Source organism: Vitis riparia, chromosome 18 (assembly GCF_004353265.1).
Source record: "Vitis riparia cultivar Riparia Gloire de Montpellier isolate 1030 chromosome 18, EGFV_Vit.rip_1.0, whole genome shotgun sequence".
In the NCBI taxonomy this organism is placed as follows: Eukaryota; Viridiplantae; Streptophyta; class Magnoliopsida; order Vitales; family Vitaceae; genus Vitis; species Vitis riparia.
The window spans coordinates 6,251,372-6,278,674 of record NC_048448.1 but is presented as its reverse complement, the minus strand read 5'-3'; the positions used below and the strand labels follow the sequence as shown (position 1 = coordinate 6,278,674).

At 38.6% G+C, this 27,303-nt stretch overlaps 1 protein-coding gene across 1 annotated transcript; it reads left to right on the top strand.

Annotated features, from left to right (window-relative positions):
* Nucleotides 1-1,762: 1,762 nt before the first annotated feature.
* On the top strand, nucleotides 1,763-27,196 carry LOC117907049 (E3 ubiquitin-protein ligase UPL2-like). Its single transcript, XM_034820402.1, has 17 exons — nucleotides 1,763-1,930; nucleotides 2,119-2,241; nucleotides 10,770-10,865; nucleotides 10,945-11,151; nucleotides 11,319-17,883; nucleotides 18,052-19,151; nucleotides 19,234-19,539; nucleotides 19,618-19,822; nucleotides 21,018-21,295; nucleotides 21,396-21,691; nucleotides 23,766-24,885; nucleotides 24,985-25,131; nucleotides 25,258-25,338; nucleotides 25,422-25,647; nucleotides 25,766-25,905; nucleotides 26,456-26,555; nucleotides 26,780-27,196. The coding sequence occupies exons 2-17, from the start codon at nucleotides 2,143-2,145 to the stop codon at nucleotides 26,887-26,889; spliced, it is 11,076 nt and encodes a 3,691-aa protein (XP_034676293.1). The 5' UTR covers nucleotides 1,763-1,930; nucleotides 2,119-2,142; the 3' UTR covers nucleotides 26,890-27,196.
* Nucleotides 27,197-27,303: the final 107 nt, after the last annotated feature.

Below are 27,303 nucleotides of genomic sequence, written 5' to 3'. Positions count from 1 at the left end.
GAAAATCTAATTTTAACTTACCCGACAAAAAATGAGATAAGATTAAATTAATATCTTGTTTCCTTAAACCTTTTTATAATTTTTTTATAATGGAAATTAGGATCTTATTGGTATTTAATAATATTGTCAATAGTAATAATAAGAATAAATTTTCATGGAAGGAAATAAGAGGATTTATTACTAGTCATTAAGAAATAATTGAGAAGCCTTTTCTAGAATGAATGCCTTGAAAGTTCTTCAAACATTACGTGTGAATAGCTGAAATCCAAGTAGAGTTAACTGGAGGAAAAAAATATAAAGTGATAATTTACTCACACTCTATTATTTTATCTTTAAATAAAATTTAATTAGTTTTTTATAATTAATGATAATGCTAACATTTTTATAATTTTATAATCACCCAAACTAGTTCAGCAAAATAAAGTATTTCAAACCTTTGATGTTGCATGTAGGGTGGATTCCAAAATTGAGCAAGCATTCATTGTGGACCAAAAAAGGAAAAAAATTGTAGAACTTTAATTGAATACTATTGGAAGATATTTCAATTTTATGGACTAAATTTGGTCTATTGTTTTATGTTTTAAACGTTTTTTTTTTTAAATTGTCATAAAAAATATGAATTGACATAAAATATCTTATATGAATTGAATACTATTGGACGATATTTCATTTTTTTTTATTTGTATTAATCGAATTGCTTTACTATTTAATGGCTATAACAGACCTTGATAATTGCAGGTTCTCAAGTCTATATTTGGTTTTTAGAAAATATTTAAAAAAAAATGTTAAGATAAATAGTTTTCTTATGTTTGATTTAATTATGAAAAATATGGAAATATATATATAATTAAATTTTGATGCATTTTTAAATTATTTAATATTTATACAATAAAGAAAACAAGTGAAATAAATTTCAATAAATATATAAAAATAATTTATGCACTTTATTTTCATTTATTTATTCTCTCTATTTTTATTTTTTTTTCAAAATTTTGAGAAACCAAACATAAAATAGGTTTTTTTATCCATACGAGGCCAATCATTCTCAAGTTTACTCATCTATATTGAGTTTTTACTTAACTCAAAGTTGATATCATATCTAATTATCTTAAACATTACAAAATCATCCCAAAAATAATTTATTCTATCATCATTTTCATTATATGAGTAATTTTTAATGCATGCTTGACTCCAACCCCATGACTAGTTTGGATGCAAATCTTTAGTTAGTGAAAAATAGATGATAAGTATGACATTAACCTTGCATAAAAGGATTAACTCCTCATTATTAACAACCAATCAATTATTAAGATGATTAATACATTATCCACCACATACTTATCATTAAAAAAAATTATGTGTTTTATTTTTAGAAATTTATTTCCAAAAAGTGAAGTGTCCACTCTTATTTACAAGGTTGTTATTATTATTTATATAGGTAATTGAATTAGTCGAAAATCCAGTTAAAGAAGTAAAGAAAACCAATTCAGCCCAATAGTTATTTTATTTTATTTTTTAAATATATATTTTTAATTTTAAAATATATATTGGATTTAATAATTCATTATTATTATTATTATTATTATCGGAAAAGAAAAAGGGAGGTAAAAAAAAAAGAGATAAATACACAAAAGGTGGGGGAAACAGGTGCGGAAACCGCCTAGTTAAGACTTAAGAGACCCTACTAGTGAAAGGCTGGAAGCGACAGAGTGAGAGAGCAATCCACCTCTATATAAAACCCCTCTTCTCATATAGCGAGGGCACAAACGAAGGGGAAAAAAGAAAGAGAGGAAAAAAAATAAAAAAGCAACATAGACCCACCCAACCCTTATTTTCTCTTTGCTTTCGCCTTTCGCTTCTTCTTATTCTTCTCCTCCTTCTTCTTCCTCGGATGTATATGCATCCATCGCTCTTCTCTCTCCATACCCAGGTTTATTTCGCCATCTTTATTTCTGTTTTGATCTCTGTTCAATCGAAGCCCTGACTTGTTTTTCTGTGATTTGTTTTGTTTTGTTTTGTTTTTTTTTTCTTGTTTGTTTAATCCGAGATTTCGATTCTGTTGTTGGGGTTTTATTTTTGCTTATTTTTCGTTTTGGGGTTTTGGATTTTGGTTTGCAGTCTCTGAAAGTAGATTGAGGTGAGATGGCAACCCTAAGATCGAGCTTGCCGTCGCGGCTGCGGCAACTTTTGTCGGGCGAAGCCGCCATGGGTCCGGCTCTCAGACTCGGCGACTCTGAGCCGGTAAGTGTTTCTTTTTCTATTGTTTCTTAATTTGATTATTTTTGGTACTGTTTGGATAGGGTTCTATTAGATTTGGGTACTGATTGGTTTGTCCAATAGGGTTTTGTTGATATATACATTTTTTTGCGGTTTTGTTTTCGGTACTGAGATTTGATTACGGCTGAAATGATTGTTCGCGGTCGGTTTTATTGTTCTTTGCTTCCTGCTTTTGGAAACTTTTTTCTTTTGGGTTTATTTTGGGGTTTTGCAACATTTTTCTCTCGTTCTTTCCTCTGGGAAGCTTGTGCCTAATGGAAGCATTTACCACGCCGTTTCTCTTTTTCCTTTTAGTAATGTAAACGGACAACATGTTCTAAAAAGGGCGTTCATTTAGAAGATTCTACAGTAATTTTTTTTAATCTTCTCAAATAGATTTTGACTGGGGGCCTGGAGGATGTTCATTTTTTCTTACGGAGTGAAGATGTAGTTAAAAATGGGGAGCATGACTCATGTTGCACAACAAGTGTGAGAGTTGCACACTTGAAAAATTGCAGATAAAAGCTAAGACAAAACAACACAAAGAGAGAAAAAAAAAAAAAGAAGAGAAGGAAAACAAGGATGAGACAACCAAACCTCATCTCGTTTCTTTATGCAACTTGCTCTATCATAAAAACCAGTCAAGGATGGTCCCCATCCCTGTCCAAAGTCCAAACAGAAAGAGTTCATAGCACAGTATCTCGAGCTCTTTCTTTGAGTTTTTTTGATAGGCAAGCAAAACTATATCATGGACAGGAATTAAAAAAGCAGCTCACCAAGATGCACAAAATTTATACAATAAAATTAGAAATTGAAAGATCTTGTTGAAACTCTTTGATTGGAAATTTCCTGAATAGCTAATTATAGGCTCTTCTCTCCATTGAAACAATAGCGCCGTTATGCTCATTTCTAAAAAAAGTATATCTTTTTTATCAAAGGTTGAATCAATTCTCAAAAGAAGAATTAGGCCAAAAATTAGTATACATTCTAGGAAAATAAAACTTTAATCAAAGAGAAGCAAATGAAAGGTTTCATTAAGATTCTTGTAAGCCAAGCTCTTTCTTTGAATTTATAATCACCTTAAAAGTCCTTTTCTTGATCTTCTGATGCTTGAAAGGATATCTGTAATTTAGTTTATGCTCACAAATGCACATTTTCATTTTTTTAGTGTTATGAAAAATGTTGTGCATTTCTAGGCTTTTCTTTTCCCTTTTTTTATGACTTGGATGGCAGAATATTCATATTATTAGGTTGATTATAGTCTGTGTGAGTAGCATTCATGCGAAGTGTCTCAAGCTGGAAGTCAAAATCTAATTTTTGACACATAAAGGGATGATCCTTAGGGCCACATCTCTTCACAATTTTATTTTAATTGGAATACATGACATAAGCGAGTGAATCAATAGGAGAATATCCCTTTCCTTTATTTGCTTTATTTATTTATTAATAGAGTTGATTCAAGACCATGATTTGTAAATCTTTGTCATTTTACATGATTTTGTGAAACTTCCTTTTCTAGATGCCTGAGGGATGGACCTGGTTGGTGATTATGTGATTGCAGCAATTTTTTAGATGCATATGTTGATAATGTTCTGTTGATCACTTATCCTTGATTGGACAATGGTTTTCATGACAGAGAATATATCCTCCTTTTTTTGTGGTTCTTGGAGTGACCCCTGCCGACTTTGTTACTTAGTTGCCACCTATTTTGTTAGACGCCTATTTATATATGAATTTTTTCTATATAAAAAGTAAGTTGTTATTCTTGTATCCTCTTTTTTCCTTTTAGGTAAACATGGTTTTCTTAAAAAAACGAAGAGAACAGAATAAGAACATCATTAATAGTCACTGGTACGGTAAAAACATTAATAATGGTCTTGTACCAAAAAAAGAGCATCAATAATAGAAGGTACCATCAGCAGGTAGAAAAATATATAAATAAATGATGAATTTTTTTGCCATCTCTCTCTTGACACACACACACACACACACACATATATGTAAAAGAGATATTACAAAGGAGGATGAGGAATCCTTCAAAATTACCAGCACAAATGAAAGAAGAACAGAAAGAAATGAAAACATCCTTGATCCAGACAGCCAGGGGGCAAAAGGTACCCAACCAAATTAGAAGAGGATTTTGACTTCTTGTTTGTTGATCTAGATTTCAAAGAAAACAAGCATCCAACCCCTCTTGAGAGCTCCATAATTATATGCACTCAATAGTCATATCTTTATGCCCATGCTGATTCCCTCTCTTCCTTAAGATTTGAGGCACCTAGCTCCTAGTAAGGTCTGGATCTCTACCTTAGTATCCCCAATCCAATCTCAGCCACCTTAAATAGTAAGATCTTCTGTCTATTTAATGCATAATGATGATTGCTGCCACTTGCTTATTTTAGAATCCACTCAACCATTCATTTGACCAATTGTTTGGTAACAAGATACAAACTTCTATTTTTGGTTCCTCTCATCTCCTCATCTGTGATGTGGTCAATTTTAGGAATTTTACAAGAAATTAAGTGTTTTTTAAATATCAATTTTGGTATTGCTAGGAAGAGAGACAAGGGGAGGGAGTGTCGGTTGGAGTGGATTTGAAGTCTTTCAAAATCTCAATAGGGGAGGTTAAAGCAAGTTGTCAAGGAAGATTTTGGGAAGGAGAAGAGGATGCTCCAACTGGGTAAGAGTTGGTGAGCTAAGCCTATCTCGCCTTTGGAAGGATTGGAGTTATGCCTTTAAGATGTTAGAGGGAAGCTTTTCATCAAGGAATGGTTGGAAGGTGAGAGAGTTTACAGGTTAGATTGTTGTTGTAATGAGGCAAAAAGGTTCATCCTTTGTTTGATGTGGTCTATATAGGCGAAGAGGTTTGTTTTGGTTTTCCCAAACGGGAAAGGTTTTCCTAGCAATGGGTTATTTTGGATGAGAAACTTTGTAGCTTGGGAGTGGTCTCTAACTCTCCGGCTGTAAGGAATGTTTTGTTGGCTGAAGGTAGGTCATAAGAGAGAAAAGACAATGTGTTTGTTTCTAATTGAAAAAAAAAAAGTCAGAAGATAGAAAAAAATAGTGGGGTTTTCGCTTGATGAATCCTCTGCTTTCTAGGTGAAGAAAGGAAAAGAAGCCTTGGGAGATGCATTTTGGTTTTAAAGGGGGGAAATGAGGTGTCTAGTGGCTCCGTGGGGGGAGTTCTTAGATATGGTGCTAAAGCTGCATGCATTGAAGAAATAGGCAGTTTGCGACTGGCATTTGAAAGGGTGGATTATCTTTACCATGGGAGCCCTCATTTTGTTTGAATTCGACTCAATTGAAGATGCAAAGAATGTGCTTGCTTAGATATTCAGAGATTAAAGAATTCTTTTGTTTGTAACCTGTGGAATTGGGCCAAAGTGTACTTAGATGAGGAGTCTTTCTCCCTTATAGGTTTCTTGGAGTGGATAGCTTCCACTTGAGGGGAGGTAGTTCTTTCTGGTCCTTTTCTTTTTTTGGGCTGTAGCCAGCTTGTATACTCCTTGTATGCTTTGTGGCTTTTAGCCTTTTTAATGAATTTCTTGCTTACTTATCAAAAAAAAAAAAAAAAAAAAAAAAGAATGTGCTTGCTTAAGTCCTATTAAAAAAAAAAAAAGAATGTGCTTGCTTAAGAAGTTTGAGGAGGTATGCTAACAAATGCCTGTTCTTAGATAGATGGTTGCAAGAGTTGGGGTACTTTTGGAAAGCCATCCACGCTTGTAGTGCTACCATCACACCTGTGGGACAAGGCATTATTTAAATATTTGGGGGTTGTTGTGGGGGCTTTATTGCAATTGATGACGGTATTGCAAAGAGGTGTAATCTTCAGCGGGCAAGGATTCTTGTGGGCTAAGATGGTAAGAAGGTTCTTGAGTTACAAGTGATGGTGGGGCCTTTCTATTACTCAATTTAGTTATGGTGGGAGTTCCATGGTGTTGTTTGCAATTGGCTGTTGAAATGGGGAGTTAGCTTATCTTTTTTTTTGTTAAGTAAAGAGAAGTATATTAAAATGAAAGAGGAAACACCAAACTAGTGTCCTCTAGGTATACAAAGAGTATACAAAAGCAGCCCCTCGACTCAAAACCAAGGAAGCGAGCCGGAACCCCTACCTATAACAAAAGCCTAGCCACTCAATAAAGCTAACCAGAGACCGCGGGCTCAAAACTATAAACATCCTCACCCATGACCACAGATTACATACAAAAGAATGTTTCAACCTTTGGATTGACAACACCTCATTCCCAAAAGCCAACGAATTTCTTTCCTTCCAAACTGTCCAAAATATACATAAGGGGGCCATTTGCCACGCCTTTTTACGGATTTTCCCCACAAAAGCTCCATGCCACACCAGGAGAGTTTCCTTAACTGTACCAGAGAGAACCCACTCCACCCCAAAGAGAGAAAAAAGAAGATTCCACAATGTCCTCGTCATAACACAATGGAGTAAAAAGATGATCCACTGTTTCTTCTTCAGCAAGACAAAGGAAACACCTATTTGCCAAAGAAAAACCCCTCCTCTGAAGTTGGTCTAGAGTTAAGATTTTGCCCCAGGATGCTTCCCACGAGAAAAAGGCTACCTTTGGCGGCACACTCGCTCTCCAAATACCAACATACGGGAACATAGCTGAACCACCAGGCTCCAAAATAGAGTAGAGCGACTTGACTGAAAAGACACCACTTTTAGATGCTGTCCAAACCATCTTATCCTTGTTCTCCCTTTGCACCCTAAAAGCTTGGATTTTAAGCATAAACTGTTCCATCATCTCAATTTCCCAATCATTCAGCGCCCTTGAGAACAAAGGGGTCCACCCATCCCCTACACCATCTTGGTTCCACACTTCCGATACCCACACGTCTTTAGCTTGAGAAATGGCAAAAAGAGAGGGGAAGGATTCGTAGAGAGGCTCATCTCCACACCACTTATCCTTCCAGAATCTCACTCTCCGACCATTGCCCACACGGAAGGCTAAACTGCTATACATACCCATCCACTCCTTTCTAATAGCTTTCCAAAGCCCTACACCATGCCTCCCTCTTTCGGCCCGAGTACACCAACCCCCCTCCTCTACACCATATTTGTGACTGATCACTTTCTTCCACAACACCTCTCTTTCAATGGCAAAACGCCAATTCCACTTACCCAAGAGAGCTTTATTCATCAACGCTAAGTTTCTTATCCCCAAACCACCTTTCTTCATTTCCAAACAAACTAGATTCCACCTAACCAGATGATGCCTCTGATCAAGAGCGCCTCCCCCTCACAGGAAGTCCCTCTGAATCTTCTCCAACCGCATCCTTACTTTTCTGGGCAAAAGGAAAAGAGACATGAAGTAAACCGGCAAACTGGAAAGAGTGCTCCGAATAAGGGTGAGTCTTTCCCCCTTGGAAATATACTGTCTCTTCCACATAGCCAACCTTTTCCTAAACCTCTCTTCAACACAATCCCATACCACCTCTGATTTGAAAGGTGCCCCCAAAGGCAAACCCAAATAACTGGAAGGCAGACCGCCCACCTTACAACCCAACTCCAGAGCCAAATCCTCTATATCATTCACCCTCCCCACCGGAATAAGCTCACTCTTCTCCAAGTTAACTTTCAAACCTGAGCAAGCCTCAAACCACATGAGAAGCCAACTTAGATACGTCAACTGATCCTGGGACTCCTCACAAAACACCAAGGTGTCGTCCGCAAAGAGCAAATGAGATATCAACATCCCTTCTCCACCCCTACCTCTAGCCCTCCAACCAGATAAAAAGCCCCCACTGATGGCCCTTCTCATTAAGCAACTAAACACCTCCATAGCTATCACGAACAGGGGAGTTAGGGGAGACATCATTTTGTTGGAATTCGATTCAATTGGAGATGCAGAGAATGTTTTGCTTAAGAGTTTTGAGGACATATGCTAACAAGTGCCCGTTCTTGGATTGATGGTCGCAGGAGGTGGGCTGCTTTCAGGGAGCCATCCATGTTTGTAGTGCTACCATTGCACTTGTGGGACATGGCATTATTTAAATATCTAGGGGATTGTTGTGGGTGCTTCGTTGCAATGGATGATGGTATTGCAAAGAGGTAATCTTCAACGGGTAAAGATTCTTGTGAGCTTAGATGGCAAGAAGGTTCTTGGGTTACTTCGAGTGATGGTGAGGCCTTTTTGTTACTTGATTTAGTTATGTTGGGAGGTCCCATCGTGGATTTCATAGATTGTAGCCATGAGAGATGGAAAACTATGATAGGTTACGGTAGAACATAAAGGTAGTTGTGCTCCATGTGCTAGAAAGGGTGTGAATGAGAAGGTTTTGTTGGGCTGTAGGGGTTTAAGAGACTTGTGGAGCCTGAGGGTTCTTAAGTTGTCGTAAAGCTAGGGAAATAGTTGGTGGTTCTAACAAGCCAATGCTCTTAGGTCATTATGATGGAGATTGTAGGTTTGGAGATTTTTAGACTTTGGGTTAGTGGAGGTGGCCCTCCTAGTGAGAAAGCAAAGGATTTCATTTTGGGCTAAGGCTTTAGTAGCTCAAGGAAGGTTGTTAAAGTCTTCGACCCTTTGATTCATGATGTTTATGGATTAGGTTAGACCCATCTCATATTTTATTGCCTAAGGGATGCAGGGTCGGGCCTTAGCAGGTAGTGAGAGCTTTGTTAGCATCTTGCCTTTGGAGAAATATGAGTCCGATATTTGTGAGAAGGGAGCTAGTTACAAGTTTTGGCCTCCTAAGAGAGGTTGGCCTATCTTGTTGTTGAATAGGTGAGAACCTCTTGATGTTGTGGATCAAGAGATGGTGCCATGGGTTTCTTTGGTTGATCTGGTCAGTGTAAGGATGGTTTTTGATGAGGTGGGCTTTCTCTTTAATGGTTCTCTCCTCAGAGAGCCTAGAGGAGGAGAGAGCATCATCCACAAGTGCTGCCCTCTTGTTTGAAGTGGAAGGTTTTGTTGGTAAGTTATCAACTCCTAGGTATTTTGATGAGGAGTGGGTCTTCTTCTTATTCCTCTATCCCTTTCAAAGGCAGGGGTCCATCATTGGGAATGGCCAAAAGCTTGGTTATGCGAAGAGATCAGATTGAGGGGTTTTTGGTAGAACGTGAGGGTGATGGTTATAAGCCATTGCGGATGATTTCTAGTGAGGGTTTGGTTGTGAACTTCCCGGTGATGGTTATGGGATGTTGTGAGTGATCTCTTGTGAGGGCATGATTGTGAACTTCTTGGAGAATCTTCCCAAAGATGCCAAGAGTGTGGACTTAAATGAGTGCAATGACAAGGTGGCTTTAGGTAATGGCAGTCCCAACAAGGACTTGATGGGACAAGGGAGTCTATTTGATATCTCTAGAGAAATTCTCCTTTAGCAATATTTTGTGATTGCTAGTAGAAAGGTATGAGAGGGATATTGTGTCTTTGTTGAGTGAGTTGGGAGCTTGAAAGGGTCGTAGAGTAGTGGTTTTGAGTAAAAAGAGGCTGCCTTCCTCTGTGTCCCATTTTAATGGGGAGCTTCGTACATTGGAGGGCTCAGTTTGTTACAGCTAATGAAGTAGAAAAGAGAGGAGTTGGAGAAGCACTGGATATGGTTTCTTAGTGTTCATGAATTTGATATATATTTTTTTTTTGATGAGAAACAACAGTATAGTATATTAAGGTAAGTAAAAATAAGTACAATAGGAGGATGAGAAATCCTCCAAAAACTACACAAAAATAATTTGAGGTGTTAGTAGGTTTTTGGACTGCTGTTAGTAGGTTTAGAGGCCAAGTGTGTGGCTCTCCCCATATATAAAGATGGATAGAGATGTGGAGAGGGGGAGTGTGGGAAGAGGATAAATTATTCGTTCTCTTCAAGATTTGAAAGGGATTTGAAACTTGAAAATAAGGTTAAAGCATCCTGGTAAAGGCAGAAGAGCTGTTCATGTCCCACTTCTGGCTGTTGATATTTGATGGGTTGACATCTAGCTGGAACATCCTTGTTATTTTTTTTGAAGCAGAAACAAACTTCTTCATTCATCTTTAAAGATAAATACAAGAAGGATGAGCAATCCTTCAAAGATGTATGAAAAAATTGTTAGAAATAACTAATCGTTAAGTCCTGCAAAAATTAGACCATCCTTACAAGAAAAAACCAAGGTACACTGAAGGGAAAATATTGCACACTCAAGGGGAAAGAAAATCCCTGACAAAGGAGGGAAAGAGCTTAATTAGCTGACACATTGTATTTAACAATTGGAATGGTAATCCTATTTGCTAATATAATGGAAAAAGTAATTTTAGTGTAGCTTGCTGTTCTAGGTAAAATGGATTCTATGCTCATCAATTGATACCTGGGTAGTGACATTTCATTAATTTATGCAAGATTATATATCAAGTTATGTCATCATTGGCACCTTTCCAGAAATATTGATAAAACTTCTCAGATGGTCGGGTGCTAGTAATAAGGAATTAACTCCCTCTCTTCTCCTGTCTTGGAAGATAAAAAACTGTTAGTAGTGTTGTTTTGCTTTCAATTATCTGATATTCTATAATTTCTTGCAGCCTCCTAAAATTAAAGCATTCATTGATAAGGTGATTCAGAGTCCATTACAAGATATAGCGATACCTCTTTCTGGATTCCATTGGGAGTACAGTAAGGTAATAGAATACTACTTTTCTGTAGCTTTCAAGTTCTTTTTCCCTTCATTCTATCAACTATTTGTTGTGTTGACTTCAGGGGAATTTTCATCATTGGAGGCCACTGTTTCTGCATTTTGATACATACTTCAAGACATACTTGTCTTGTAGGAATGACCTCCTTTTGTCAGATAATACTTTAGAAGATGATAGTCCTTTTCCGAAGCATGCAGTTCTACAAATTTTACGAGTGATGCAAATAATTTTAGAGAATTGCCATAACAAGAGTTCATTTGGTGGCTTAGAGGTATGTTAGAGATGGTAGAATCTTAAGTTATTTGTTTTGGAAGGTTTCTGAAGCTAGGACTGCATTTTTATATGTTATTCATAGTATCTTGTGAGCTTCAGGTTCTGATGTTATTTTAAACATCCACAAGTATCCTCCACTTAATATATCCATGTTATTCTTAACAGCATTTCAAGCTCCTGCTTACATCAACAGATCCTGAAATTCTTATAGCCACATTGGAGACTCTTTCTGCATTAGTTAAAATAAATCCCTCCAAGCTACATGGGAGTGGGAAGCTTATTGGATGTGGATCTGTGAACGGCTGTCTACTGTCTCTAGCACAGGGATGGGGGAGCAAGGAGGAAGGCCTGGGTTTATATTCATGTGTTATGGCAAATGAGAGAACCCAAGAGGAAGGGCTTAGTTTGTTTCCATCAGACATGGAAAATGATCGTGACAAATCCCAGTACCGATTAGGTTCTACTCTGTATTTTGAATTGCATGGTGTCAATTCCGAAAGCACTGAGGAGACCAGTAGTGCAAAATCTTCTAACTTGAGTGTTATCCACACCACAGATCTGCATTTGCGGAAAGAAGATGATCTATTACTGATGAAACAATATATTGAGCAGTACAATGTTCCTCCTGAGCTTCGGTTTTCATTGTTGACCAGGATCAGATATGCTCGTGCCTTCCGTTCTCCCAGAATTTGCAGACTGTACAGCAGGATCTGCCTTCTTGCATTCATTGTTCTTGTTCAATCTAATGATGCCCATGATGAGCTGGTATCCTTTTTTGCCAATGAGCCAGAATATACCAATGAATTAATTAGGATTGTGAGGTCTGAAGAAACTGTCCCTGGAACTATTAGAACCCTTGCAATGCTTGCCTTAGGTGCTCAATTAGCTGCATATTCAGCATCTCATGAGCGTGCTCGGATTTTGAGTGGATCTAGCATCAATTTTGCTGGAGGTAACCGCATGATTCTCCTCAATGTGCTCCAGAGGGCGGTTTTGTCACTGAATAACTCCAATGACCCATCATCTCTTGCCTTTGTTGAAGCACTTCTGCAGTTCTATTTACTCCATGTTATATCTTCTTCTTCTAGTTCTGGGAGTGTCATCAGGGGTTCAGGAATGGTTCCCACATTTTTACCTCTTTTAGAAGATTCTGATCCTACTCATATGCATCTTGTCTGTTTTGCTGTGAAAACTTTACAAAAGCTCATGGACTACAGTAGTGCAGCAGTTTCCCTGTTTAAAGATTTGGGGGGTGTAGAACTTTTAGCAAGGAGACTGCAGATAGAAGTACACAGGGTTATTGGTTTAGCTGGAGCAAATGATAGTTCAATGATCATTGGTGAAAGCTCAGGATACAGTGATGATCAGTTATACTCACAGAAGAGGCTCATCAGGGTTTTGTTGAAGGCGCTTGGGTCTGCTACTTATATCCCTGCAAACTCTACGAGATCCCAAAACTCCCATGATAATTCTTTACCTGTCACTCTGTCACTGATATTTGGTAATGTAGAAAAATTTGGAGGTGACATTTATTTTTCAGCTGTGACTGTCATGAGCGAAATTATCCATAAAGACCCTACTTGTTTTTCTGCTTTGCATGAATTGGGTCTTCCTGATGCATTTTTATCTTCAGTAGTGGCTGGAATACTTCCTTCTTCAAAGGCTCTCACATGTATTCCTAATGGTCTCGGTGCCATTTGTCTTAATGTGAAAGGCTTAGAGGCAGTGAAAGAAACTTCGGCATTGCGGTTCCTTGTGGACATTTTTACCACCAAGAAATATGTAGTAGCAATGAATGAAGCTATCGTTCCCTTGGCCAATGCTGTGGAAGAGCTTTTGCGTCATGTATCGTCATTACGAAGCACTGGTGTTGACATAATTATTGAAATTGTTGATAGAATTGCTTCAATAGGGGATGATAATGTGGGGTCATCAGGAAAAGTTAATGGGACCACTGCAATGGAGATGGATTCTGAAGACAAAGAAAATGATGGCCATTGCTGTCTGGTTGGTTCAATAGATTCAGCTGCAGAAGGCATTAGTAATGAGCAGTTCATCCAACTTTGCATCTTTCATGTGATGGTTCTGGTTCACAGAACAATGGAAAATTCTGAAACTTGTCGGTTATTTGTGGAGAAGTCAGGGATTGAAGCTCTACTGAAGCTTCTGCTACGGCCTAATATTGCCCAGTCTTCTGAAGGAATGTCTATTGCTTTACACAGCACCATGGTCTTCAAGGGCTTTACTCAGCATCACTCAGCTCCACTCGCACGTGCTTTCTGCTCCTCTCTTAGGGATCATTTGAAGAAAGCTTTGACTGGATTTAGTGATGCTTCAGGCTCCTTTTTGCTGGATCCTAGGTTAACACCTGATAGTGGAATTTTTCCTTCACTTTTCCTTGTTGAATTCCTTCTATTTCTTGCTGCCTCCAAAGACAATCGTTGGGTAACTGCATTGCTTACTGAATTTGGAAATGATAGCAAGGATGTTTTGGAAGATATTGGACGTGTACAACGTGAAGTCCTATGGCAGATTGCTCTCCTTGAAGATGCCAAGATTGAGACAGAAGATGATGGTGCTAGTTCTTTTGCTGAGTCACAACCATCAGAACCGAACACAAATGATAGTGAAGAGCAAAGATTCAACTCCTTTAGGCAGTTTCTTGACCCATTACTGAGAAGGAGAATGTCAGGATGGAGTGTTGAATCCCAATTTTTTGATCTTCTAAACTTGTATCGTGACCTTGGCCGTGCTACTGGCCTTCAACGACTAAGTGCTGATGGTCCTTCAAACTTGCGGCTTGGAGCAAGTCATCAATTGCATCATTCGGGTTCTTCTGATTCTACTGGAGTCATTAGTAAAAAGGAAGATGAGAAGCAGAGATCCTATTATTCTTCTTGTTGTGACATGGTTAGATCACTTTCTTTTCACATTACCCATTTGTTTCAAGAGTTAGGAAAGGCCATGCTGCTTCCTCGACGACGTGATGATACTCTGAATGTGTCCCCTTCTTCAAAATCTGTGGTTTCTACTTTTGCTTCTATTGCTCTGGACCACATGAATTTTGGGGGTCATGTAAATCCATCTGGGTCAGAGGTATCCATATCAACAAAGTGTCGCTACTTTGGCAAGGTTATTGATTTCATTGATGGCATTCTACTGGACAGGCCGGATTCCTGTAATCCTGTTCTGGTGAATTGCTTGTATGGACATGGGGTTGTTCAGTCAGTTTTGACTACATTTGTAGCTACCAGTCAATTACTTTTTACGGTTAACAGGGCTCCTGCTTCACCTATGGAGACTGATGATGGGATTTCAAAGCAGGATGAAAAGGATGAAACTGATAATTCATGGATTTATGGTCCCTTAGCTAGCTATGGAAAACTAATGGACCATCTGGTGACATCATCCTTTATTTTATCTCCTTTTACAAAGCACCTACTTGCCCAACCCCTGATCAATGGTGATGTTCCTTTTCCTCGGGATGCTGAGACATTTGTAAAGGTCCTCCAGTCCATGGTACTGAAGGTGGTGCTTCCAGTTTGGACGAATCCACAATTTACTGATTGTAGTTATGATTTCATTACGACAATCATTTCTATCATCCGGCACATTTATTCTGGAGTTGAAGTGAAAAATGTCAATAGCAATGCCAGTGCTCGAATAACTGGTCCTCCTCCAAATGAGACAGCTATTTCAACAATTGTAGAGATGGGCTTTTCCAGATCTAGAGCAGAAGAAGCTCTGCGGCAAGTTGGAGCAAACAGCGTGGAGTTGGCAATGGAGTGGTTGTTTTCCCACCCAGAAGAAACTCAAGAAGATGATGAACTTGCTCGTGCACTTGCCATGTCACTTGGGAACTCTGGATCTGATGCAAAGGAAGAGGTTGCAAATGAAAGCACTCAGCATCTTGAAGAAGAAGTTATCCAACTTCCTCCTGTTGAAGAGTTGTTATCCACATGTACAAAGCTACTGCAGATGAAGGAGCCTCTAGCTTTTCCAGTTCGAGACCTGCTTGTGATGATTTGCTCCCAAAATGATGGTCAATACAGGTCTAGCGTTATTACTTTTATCATAGACCAGATGAAGCTTTGTAGTTTGACCTCAGAGAGTGGAAACGTTATTATGCTATCTGCTCTTTTTCATGTTCTTGCTCTTATTCTTCATGAAGATGCAGTGGCACGAGAAGTTGCCTTCAAGAATGGTCTGGTTAAACTTTCTACAGATTTACTTTCACGATGGGATTCTGGTGCATGTGACAGCGAGAAACCTCAAGTTCCAAAATGGGTAACAGCAGCTTTTCTTGCTATCGACCGGCTGCTGCAGGTGGATCAAAAATTGAATTCAGAACTTGCAGAGCAGTTGAAGAAGGATGATGTCAGTAGTCAGCAGACGACTATAACCATTGATGATGATAAGCAGAACAAATTGCAGGCCACACTGGGATTATCTCCTAAGCATATAGATATGCATGAGCAGAAGAGACTTATTGAGATTGCTTGTAATTGTATCAGGAACCAGCTTCCATCTGAAACGATGCATGCTGTTCTACAGCTGTGCTCTACTCTTACCAGAACTCATTCCATTGCTGTTAATTTTCTTGATGATGGAGGCTTACCCATGCTTCTGTCTTTGCCAACAAGTAGCCTCTTTTCTGGGTTTGACAATGTTGCTGCTACTATAATCCGGCATGTCCTTGAGGATCCTCAAACTCTACAGCAAGCAATGGAATCTGAAATACGGCACAGTCTTGTGGCTGCTGCTAACAGGCATTCCAATGGAAGGCTGACTCCCCGCAACTTTCTTTTAAATTTGACTTCTGTCATTTCAAGGGATCCAATGATTTTTATGCAGGCTGCTCAGTCTGTCTGCCAAGTTGAGATGGTTGGTGAAAGACTGTATATCGTGTTGCTGAAAGATCGTGACAAAGATAAATGTAAAGAGAAAGAAAAAGAGAAAGAGAAAGCAACAGAGAAAGATAGGAATAATGATGGAAAGGTCACATTGGGTAATGCAAGCTCAATAGCCCCTACAGGTGGGCATGGAAAACTAACTGATCCAAACTCCAAAAATTCCAAGGTTCATCGGAAACCTCCTCAGAGTTTTGTAAATGTGATTGAGCTTCTTTTGGATTCAGTAATTAGTTTTGTACCTCCCTCGAAAGATGAAACTGTGGTAAATGTGCCCCTTGACAGCCCCTCATTAGCTGCCATGGACATTGATGTTGCTGCAAGTAAGGGGAAAGGAAAAGCCATTGTCACTACACCTGAAGAGAATGATTTCAATAACCAGGAAGCTTCTGCATCTCTTGCTAAGATTGTGTTCATTTTGAAGCTTTTGACAGAGATTCTCTTGATGTATTCTTCATCTGTTAATGTTCTACTCCGAAAGGATGCTGAAGTTAGTGGCTGCAGGGCTCCCCCTCAAAGGGGTCCTACTGTGTACTGCATTACTGGAATATTCCACCATATTCTTCACAGGTTTCTTCCATATTCCAGAAATTCCAAAAAGGAAAAGAAAATTGAAGGTGATTGGATGCATAAACTAGCAACCCGGGCTAGCCAATTTTTAGTGGCAGCTTGTGTTCGCTCTACAGAAGCAAGGAGAAGGGTTTTCACGGAGATCAGTAATATACTTAATGACTTTGTTGATTCATCTAATGGTTTTAGGCCACCCGGCAATGATATCCAAGCTTTTATTGATCTGCTCAATGATGTATTGGCTGCTCGGTCACCTACAGGTGCTTATATCTCAGCAGAAGCTTCAGCTACTTTCATAGATGTGGGTCTTGTTAGGTCATTGACTCGAACTCTCCAAGCATTGGACTTGGATCATGTTGACTCACCAAAAGCTGTTACGGGGCTTATCAAGGCGCTGGAGGTGGTAACCAAAGAACATGTCCATTCTGCTGATTCTAATACAGGTAAGGGTGAGAATTCTACAAAGCCTCCTGATCACAATCAACCTGGAAGAGTAGATGATAGTGCTGATGTATCACAATCCATGGAAACTTCATCTCAACCTAATCATGATGTTACTGCAGCTGATCATGTTGAGTCTTTTAATACCACTCAAACCTATGGTGGGTCTGAGGCTGTTACTGATGATATGGAACATGACCAGGATCTAGATGGAGGTTTTGTTCCTTCTACTGAAGATGATTATATGCATGAAACTTCTGGGGATCCAAGGGTTATGGAAAATGGCATTGATACTGTGGGTATTCGATTTGAAATACAACCACAAGAAAATCTTGTTGATGAAGATGACGATGAGATGTCAGGAGATGATGGAGATGAAGTAGATGAAGATGAAGATGAGGATGATGAGGAGCATAATGATCTTGAAGAAGATGAAGTCCATCACTTGCCACATCCTGACACAGATCAAGATGATCATGAGATTGATGATGATGAGTTTGATGAGGAGGTCATGGAGGAGGATGATGAGGATGATGAAGATGATGAGGATGGAGTTATACTTAGGCTGGAGGAAGGCATAAATGGAATAAATGTTTTTGACCATATTGAGGTTTTTGGTAGGGACCATAGCTTTTCTAATGAAACTCTCCATGTGATGCCAGTTGAAGTTTTTGGCTCTAGACGTCATGGTCGTACCACATCTATTTATAATCTCTTGGGAAGAACTGGTGACAATGCTGCACCCTCTCGACATCCTCTTTTGGTGGAACCATCATCCTCACTACAAACACCCCCTCTGAGACAGTCAGGTTGCTTTTTGGTTGATGTATTTTCCTTTATTTTACTTTTATTAGTATTTTTTTAAAAGTTTTTTAAATTTCTCTCAGATATATCCTGATTTTGTATTCCTTTTTTTTCATTGTTACTTGTAATTTTGTATTTCCTATCTGATATTTGGTCTGTACTTTTTTTTTCAGAGAATGCCCGTGATGTGATCTTATCTGATAGGAATTCGGAGAACACTGCATCACGGTTGGATACAATTTTCCGATCACTGAGGAATGGGCGTCATGGACACCGACTCAATCTTTGGGTGGATGATAACCAGCAAGGTGGTGGATCAAATGCATCTGCTGTTCCCCAAGGCCTTGAAGAGTTGCTTGTTTCTCAGTTGAGGCGGCCTGCCCCTGAGAAACCTTCTGATGAGAATACAACAGTTGAACATGAAAGTAAGCCCCAGGTTAGTCAATCACAAGAATCAGAAGCAGACATAAGGCCTGAAACTGCTGTTGAAAACAATGTGAACAATGAAACCAGTTGTGTGCCTCCCCCTACTTCTGTTGCAATGGATAGCATTGATAATGCTGATACAAGACCTGCAGCCACCGAATCTCTGCAAGGAACAGATGCATCAAGTATGCATTCTCAATCTGTTGAAATGCAGTTTGAACACAATGAGGCAGCTGTGCGGGATGTTGAAGCAGTGAGCCAAGAAAGTAGTGGAAGTGGGGCGACACTAGGGGAAAGCCTTCGGAGCCTAGACGTTGAAATCGGAAGTGCTGATGGCCATGATGATGGTGGAGAGAGGCAAGGTTCAGCAGATAGAATGCCTTTGGGTGATATGCAGGCAACTCGAACAAGAAGGACCAATGTGTCCTTTGGGAATTCTACACCACTAAGCGGTAGAGATGCATCTCTTCACAGTGTAACTGAAGTTTCTGAAAATCCTAGCCAAGAAGCAGATCAGGTTGGTCCTGGGGAGGAGCAGCAAATCAATGCTGATGCTGATTCTGGATCCATTGATCCTGCTTTCCTGGATGCTCTGCCTGAGGAGCTGCGAGCCGAAGTTCTTTCTGCTCAACAGGGTCAGGTGGCACAGCCTTCAAACACTGAACAGCAAAATACTGGAGATATTGATCCAGAATTCCTGGCAGCCCTTCCGCCGGACATCCGAGCAGAAGTTCTGGCTCAACAACAAGCACAAAGGCTGCATCAATCACAGGAACTGGAAGGCCAACCAGTTGAAATGGATACTGTCTCAATAATTGCAACATTTCCATCGGATCTGCGAGAAGAGGTACAATTGATCATTCCATTGTAGTTTTGATTGTATAATTATGAGTCTCCCCTACTAAATACGCTATGTTCTGCATCCTCAGGTTCTCTTAACATCATCTGATGCTATCCTTGCCAATCTCACTCCTGCTCTTGTTGCTGAAGCAAACATGCTCCGTGAAAGGTTTGCACATCGTTATCATAATCGTACCCTCTTTGGTATGTACCATAGAAACCGCAGAGGTGAGTCTTCAAGAAGGGGTGAAGGTATTGGATCCAGCCTGGACAGAGCTGGTGGAAGCATTGTTCCACGCAGGTCTATGGGAGGCAAACTTGTTGAAGCTGATGGGGCTCCTTTAGTTGATACAGAAGCTTTGAAAGCTATGATTCGGTTGCTTCGTGTCGTCCAGGTACTCACTTGTTTGAATAGAATTGTCTCTTAGTGCATGTTCTTTATGATATATTTATTTATGTATATTATTTTGCAGCCACTTTATAAAGGACAGCTGCAAAGGCTTCTCTTGAATTTATGTGCTCACAGTGAAACCCGAATTGCTCTGGTGAAACTCCTCATGGACATGCTGATGCTTGACACGAGGAAGCCTGCCAATCATTTAAACACTTCTGAGCCATCATATCGGCTTTATGCTTGCCAAAGTCATGTGATGTATTCTCGTCCTCAATATTTTGATGGTAAGAGATATATTTAATCACTGCCTATCAAAAAAAAAAAAAAGAAGACATTTAATCACTCTTTTTGGTGGAAAGTGCCAGTATTCATCTGTTAGTGAGTCAGAACTGTATCCAATTGAAGTAGGTGGCTTTAACCTGTGGCTGTGATACTGGTACTACACCAATACACCAGTATGCCTTTAATTGTTTGACAAATTAATGTACCATTCAGTTCTATCTGGGCAATGCAGGGGGTAGTAATTTGATGGGTTAAAGATTGTTGCTCAACAGACTCAAGATACTATAGATTTTCCTTAATCATTTGTTTCTTTCTGTAGGCCCACACTCTCTGGAGAATTACCTGCTTGTAAACCTCAGGCCCCAGCTAAAAGTTATCAACCAATAGGTCATGTTGCATTTGTTTAATGGTGCAAGATCCATCATAAGATGGGGCCTGTTTGAAACATTTAGTGCCAAAAATTATGAGAATTGAATAAATCTGTATTATCCTAGCTGTAAAAATCTAATGATTAGAAGTTCACTCTCTGTAATAATTTGTGGATAATAATTATAAAAGAAATGTCTTTCTGAATAATGGTTTAATTAGTTTGATATTGCAGGTGTTTTATCTCAATCTTCTATTCTCCAGGTTGTATTCTGTTTGCGTTCATCAAATTTAAGTTTTTTGAGTCAGTGTATTTTAACTCTATGTGAACAATAGGTGGAGGAACAGGATTGCTGCATCCTTTTTTAAAATGGATGCCTGCCCTGTTTGTATTTCTCTGTCTCTGTTGAGTGGAAATTGATTGACATATCATATCCATTTCAACAGTTCTGTGCTCCTTAGAGTTCTGTTAGTTGAACCTTCAAAGTGATTGTATACTGTTTCCCAAATGCTATCTGCGCACTTAAATATTTATGATAGTGGGTGCTTTGGTTTGAATTTTCATGAAATTGTGTGATCCATTCTACTTTGGTGTGGACAAAATCTTGGTTATTATATTCACTACTCTGATGGACAGTGGGGAACAATAAAAGATTATTAAGCTCAACAACTTTGTGTACAGTTTGTTAGTTGGAGTTCCTTTTACCTTTTGTCTGTACTTTTGCAGTCACATTTGGAGAAATTTGGTCCAGAGTTTTGTCTGGGTTTTGATGTGTAGTGGTAAAGGCCTGAACAGTTCTTAGTTTCTTATGTCTTGTCTTTGACTTACAGGAGTTCCTCCCTTGGTGTCTCGACGTATTCTCGAAACAATGACCTACCTGGCTCGAAATCACCCTTATGTGGCAAAAATTTTGCTTCAGTATAGGCTTCCTCATCCGCCCTTACAAGAGTCAGAGAACCTTGATCAGGTACGTGGCAAGGCTGTGATGGTGATTGAGGATGAAGTTGTAGATAAAAAGCTGCATCAGGAAGGATACCTGTCTGTTGCTTTGCTGTTGAGTCTCTTGAATCAGCCCCTTTATTTGAGGAGTATAGCTCATCTGGAGCAGGTAATGCTTCATATAAGATCTTGGTTTCCTTGAAATAAATTCATTAACTTAATAAGCCTGGTTTCATGGAATGTGTTTTCTTTCCTGATTCTTGTTTCAGCTTCTAAATTTATTGGAGGTCATCATTGACGATGTGGAAAGCAAGTCAAGTGTGTCTGACAAATCTGAGCCATCATCTACTGGGCAGCCATCTGGCCCTCAGGTTTCTATATCAGATGCTGAGATAAATGCAGACTCTGGTGGTGTTTCTGGGGTTGGAGTTACATCATCTAAAGTTGATGACTCCTCCAAACCTTCAGCTTTTGGTTCACATAGAGAATGTGATGCCCATAGTGTACTGCTTAACCTACCTCAATCAGAACTTCGACTTTTATGCTCATTGCTTGCACGAGAAGGGTAAGAGGGAGCTTTAACACTATCTACATAACATGTTGGATCCTGTTTCTTACTTTCTTTTGTCAATTTTTGATGATTTCCTTGCAATTGCAAAAGAAACTGAATTTCTTTTGTTAGTCTTTTTCTGATATCCTATGCTTTCTTTTGTTAGCCTTGCTGATATGCTAATATAATTGTTACACTGTTTAATTATCCAATATTTTCTGTTTTTTGGAGTTTGAAATAGCATGATTTATTGTTATTCAACATGTAGATCTGTTATTTATTTGTTGTGCCAACTTAGTTTCTTTATTTTACAATTATACTTTGGTTATTTTTTAGTTATTTATTTAACCTGTTTCTTGCAATTGGCTTGTAATCGTAATGCAAAGTCAGTTATTTGCTATGCTGTTCATTTCTGTACCTATGCTGTGTAATTTTATTTGTTCAATGTTACCTGGATTTAATAATATGTTTTTCTAACTAGCTTTTGGACATGTAATTGGTTGGGTGTATTATGCCATAGATTTTAATGTTTCTTGCAAATGCTGCCTGTGTTATTTCTAAGTAGCTGTGTGCTGCTCTTTCTATTTTTATTATTTTTAATCTTCTTTCTCTTATATTTTTTGTTCTTGAAGTCCCAATTTGTTACTGTCATTTAGTGGGTATTCCTGTATTTATAAATTAATGGTTGACCTATCCAATATCTCACATCCTTTATCACCACATTCATCTCCAGTCTGTTTCAACTTGTTTAATTCAGATTAAAGTAAGGTTGCAGGTTAGACATTTGGAAATTTGAAGACCTTCTAGATTTGTTGGGTTAATTTATTCAAGGATCTTAGCATCTCTTCTTCTCCTCGTTTTGGAGTAATTGGGCCAATTTATTCGATTGTCTTTGACTCTCTTCTTTTCCTCCTTTATATTTGTATCTCTTGAAGAACCTCTCATCCTTCACTGTACTTTTCCTTATCTATAAAAAAGTCTTTTTGTTTCTTCTCTGAAAATATTATTCAGTATCTTGAGGTGAATGTATTGAGCTAATTCTTCTGTCAGCCAACCAATTTAACTTTGTATTGCCTTATTCCCAGAAAGATTGGATAGCACTAAGCCTCATCTGGGAAGGGTAGAGCAAACTGGGCTTTGGATTGTGTGCACATTTATGATAGTCTACTTGATTCTGAGATAGACACCATGGGTATCCACTGTGGATCACTGACCATATATTTATACCTGTATGATCATTGATTTGGCTAGTTGTATAATTGCTAAATTTACCTTACTGCTTCTCTGACCAGACTCGACAACAAGATCCAGTCTGTAAGTACCTTTGCTTTTGCAGACTATTACATCCATGCTACCGAGTGTTGAAGCAGCAATGCAGAGAACCATTTCTAAGTTATCAATTTCCCTGATACTTGCATAACTTGTCTTGGTGTCCATGGCATGGGATCTAAGCTGTTTCTCTGCTATATACCATCACTGGGTTTTATAACTCATTAATACCCTTGCCATATTTCATTATCATGTATTGTAGCCATTAATTATTTTTACACTATGTCTAGTCTGTTACTCCCTTTTTAATAATATTAATTTACACTGACATCTATGCCTGCATTGGTGCTGTATGATGTGTCAGCTTTTTTTCTGAAGCCACCATATCAGACACCTAATTTCTTAGTTGTACAGAGGCAACTGTCTCTGCATAGGTTTAGCAAGAATGCAGAGACCCCTCATTTGGCAATATATCCTTAAAACCAATGATCCACAGAGTGGATGGGAACTAAATTTAACTGCCACCTGTGCAAACCATATGATGTCAGCTTTCTTGTGGAGTATCTATTTTCAGTCACCTTTTTTTTACCACTGTGGTGTTTGGTTTATTTTGGCTGTTCCTTACTAGCATTCACTTGTATTCATGATGGTGACATGTTGGAGCAAAGCAACGTCTCATCTAACACTTTTTTTAAATAAAAAAAAATCCTTTTGTTCTATAACATATAATTTATAGTTGCTTTTGTACCGTTTTGGGCATTATTGTTATTATGATTTCCTCTTGCATTATTGCTTTATCTAACATATGTTGTTCAACCAGTTTGTCAGACAATGCATATTCGCTTGTGGCGGAGGTACTGAAGAAGTTAGTGGCAATTGCTCCAACTCATTGTCATCTGTTTATCACCGAGCTAGCATTTTCTGTGCAAAATTTGACTAAATCTGCAATGGATGAATTGCACACTTTTGGAGAAACTGAAAAAGCACTCCTTAGTTCATCATCTTCTGATGGAGCTGCAATTCTGAGAGTTCTGTTGGCATTAAGTTCTCTTGTTGCCTCACTTAATGAGAAGGAGAAGGATCAGCAAGTTCTTCCTGAAAAGGAGCAGACTGCTGCTCTTTCTCAGGTATGGGATATCAATGCAGCCTTAGAACCTTTGTGGCTAGAGCTAAGCACTTGCATAAGCAAAATAGAGAGCTATTCAGATTCTGCAACTGTTTTGCCAACCACATCTATAATCTCCACATCTAAACCATCTGGTGCAATGCCTCCACTTCCCGCGGGCAGTCAGAACATCTTACCATACATAGAGTCATTCTTTGTGATGTGTGAGAAATTACATCCTGGGCAGCCAGGTGCAAGTCAGGACTTCAGTCTTGCTGCAGTTTCTGATGTCGAGGATGCCAGTACTTCTGATGGCCAACAGAAAACTCCAGTGTCTGTTCTGAAAGTTGATGAAAAACACATTGCTTTTGTGAAGTTCTCAGAGAAGCACCGGAAGCTCCTAAATGCTTTTATCCGGCAAAACCCTGGGTTGCTAGAGAAGTCTTTCTCACTCATGTTGAAGGTTCCCCGCTTTATTGATTTTGACAACAAGCGTTCCCACTTTAGGTCAAAGATAAAGCATCAACATGATCATCATCACAGTCCTTTAAGAATTTCAGTGAGAAGAGCTTACATTCTTGAAGATTCATATAACCAACTGCGCCTGCGATCAACTCAAGATTTAAAAGGGAGATTGACTGTTCACTTCCAAGGTGAGGAAGGTATTGATGCAGGTGGGCTTACAAGGGAATGGTATCAGTCGTTGTCCAGGGTTATTTTTGACAAGGGAGCTCTACTATTTACAACAGTGGGCAATGAATCAACATTTCAGCCAAACCCCAACTCAGTTTACCAAACAGAACATCTCTCATACTTTAAGTTTGTTGGCAGAGTTGTAAGTACCTGTTCAGAGCTCTTGTTGGATTGATAAAAGATTATGTGATTCATGCTCATTCCTTTGTGTTTTATTTTTATTTTTTACTTTTGTAACTAGGTTGGAAAAGCACTTTTTGATGGACAACTTCTGGATGTCCATTTCACTCGATCTTTCTACAAGCATATACTAGGGGTAAAAGTTACATATCATGATATTGAAGCTATTGATCCTGATTACTTCAAAAACCTAAAATGGATGCTTGAGGTATGTTGCTAGTCGAATCTCTCTTTTTCTTAGACCCACAGTCTTCTTTGCTTCATCATCAACTTTGAATGTCCATAACTATCTTCTAGTTCTGTCAAAACCAACCTCTTTTTTTGGCTTTCACAGAATGATATAACTGATGTTCTAGACGTTACTTTTAGCATTGATGCTGATGAGGAGAAATTGATATTGTATGAAAGGAATGAGGTAAATACCTCCAATTCATCCATGACTTATTTTTTTCCCCAAATAGAGTATTTTGTTATTTAAATTCTGTGAACATAATGTAGGTGACAGACTGTGAATTGATCCCGGGTGGAAGGAACATTCGAGTTACTGAGGATAACAAGCATAAATATGTTGATTTGGTTGCTGAGCATCGGTTGACTACTGCTATTCGTCCTCAAATAAATGCATTTTTGGAAGGATTCAATGAATTAATTCCTCGGGATTTAATATCCATTTTTAATGATAAGGAACTAGAATTGTTGATAAGTGGGCTTCCAGATATTGATTGTGAGTTCCCTTAGTTTGATTGATTTTTTGTCTTTTCATAGACCAGATCACTTGCACATTTTTCACCCTCAAAACCCTAAAATTTAAGGTCTAATGTTCCCACATTATTGTCTTTCAGTGGACGACATGAGGGCAAATACCGAGTATTCTGGCTATAGTCCTGCGTCCCCTGTCATCCAATGGTTTTGGGAGGTTGTTCAAAGTCTAAGCAAGGAGGATAAGGCTCGGCTTCTTCAGTTTGTGACTGGAACCTCAAAGGTACCTTGCTTTTATACATTAGGATTTTATTTTTGCCAGATTCCATGGACTTCATACTTTAAAATGTTCATGAATTCTCTCCAGCAAGTCGAGTGCATGTAACTGAAAAGTAGAGCATGCTGTACTCATTCTTTGGCTAATGAATCTAAACCTGCATGTGGTCATGGGAGTTCTCATACTCCCACATCAACCAAATGCCCCCATTGGTTGAGATCCACCCCTGTGGTAAGTTGAACTGGGGCATGAAAAGAAAACAGAATAATGTGAATAATGGATAAGTATTTCGACTATTAGTCAGCCAAACTAAATTTATATTTATCTGTTTTCTGATTTTGCTTTTGTTGAAACCATCATTTGTACTTCAGTTTACAAGTTGTTGTGTGAATATGTGCATACTATGTATCTAATTAAGTTGAACACTGGTTAGAATTTGTCTAGTTTTATTGAAAAGCTTCCATCTTGTCCTTGGGCTAGGATTGAATTGCGAATTATCTTTCACTGATGTATAAGGGGCAATTATTCTGAGTATTGCTCTCTCAAATTCTTACAGGTTCCTTTGGAGGGCTTCAGTGCACTTCAAGGAATTTCTGGCTCCCAGAAGTTCCAGATTCACAAGGCATATGGAAGCCCCGATCACTTGCCTTCTGCACATACATGGTGAGCTTTTTGGCTTTCATTTTCTTTTTCTCCACGAAGTTCATATTTCTGAACCCTTAGATAGTCATCTGTTATATTACAGTTAATATGGCTTTTATTGAACAAGTTCTGAGGGCCTTAGTTGTCTCCCCTTACATTTACATTTCATTGTGGATATGTAGGTAACTTAATGTTGTTTAAGGAACTTAACCCCATTTTCATCCCATTATGAATGCACATACATGTTTCAACCAGCTAGATCTGCCAGAGTATCCTTCTAAACAACATCTAGAGGAGAGACTGCTTCTTGCTATTCATGAAGCTAACGAAGGATTTGGATTTGGTTAAGTTTTGCAATTGGAGCATAAAGTTATTGTGTAGATAAATATTATGTCCAAAGGTATCAAAGAAATTGGATAGTAAAGGTGGCAAATGAGAATTCTGTTAATATACTGTACAGTTTATATTTGCGATGGCAAATGCTGCTGGCAGTTCTTTCTCTTTTTCTTCTCTCTTTTTGGCCAGTCTGCTCTTGTTTCTTCATTTCTAAGATATTTTCTTTTTCTGAGTCATTGGTTGTTGTCACCACTTATCTTTCAGTTTGAAAAATTTGTCAAAGTAGGATTTTAGGGAAATTAACTGGGATTTTAACATACATAGGAAGGCCAACTGTTACCTTGCCCATATATGTCAATTCTGATCTCCGATTCTCATGATTAAATATAATATGTGGTGAATTGAAGCGCTTAAAGCGTACAAGTC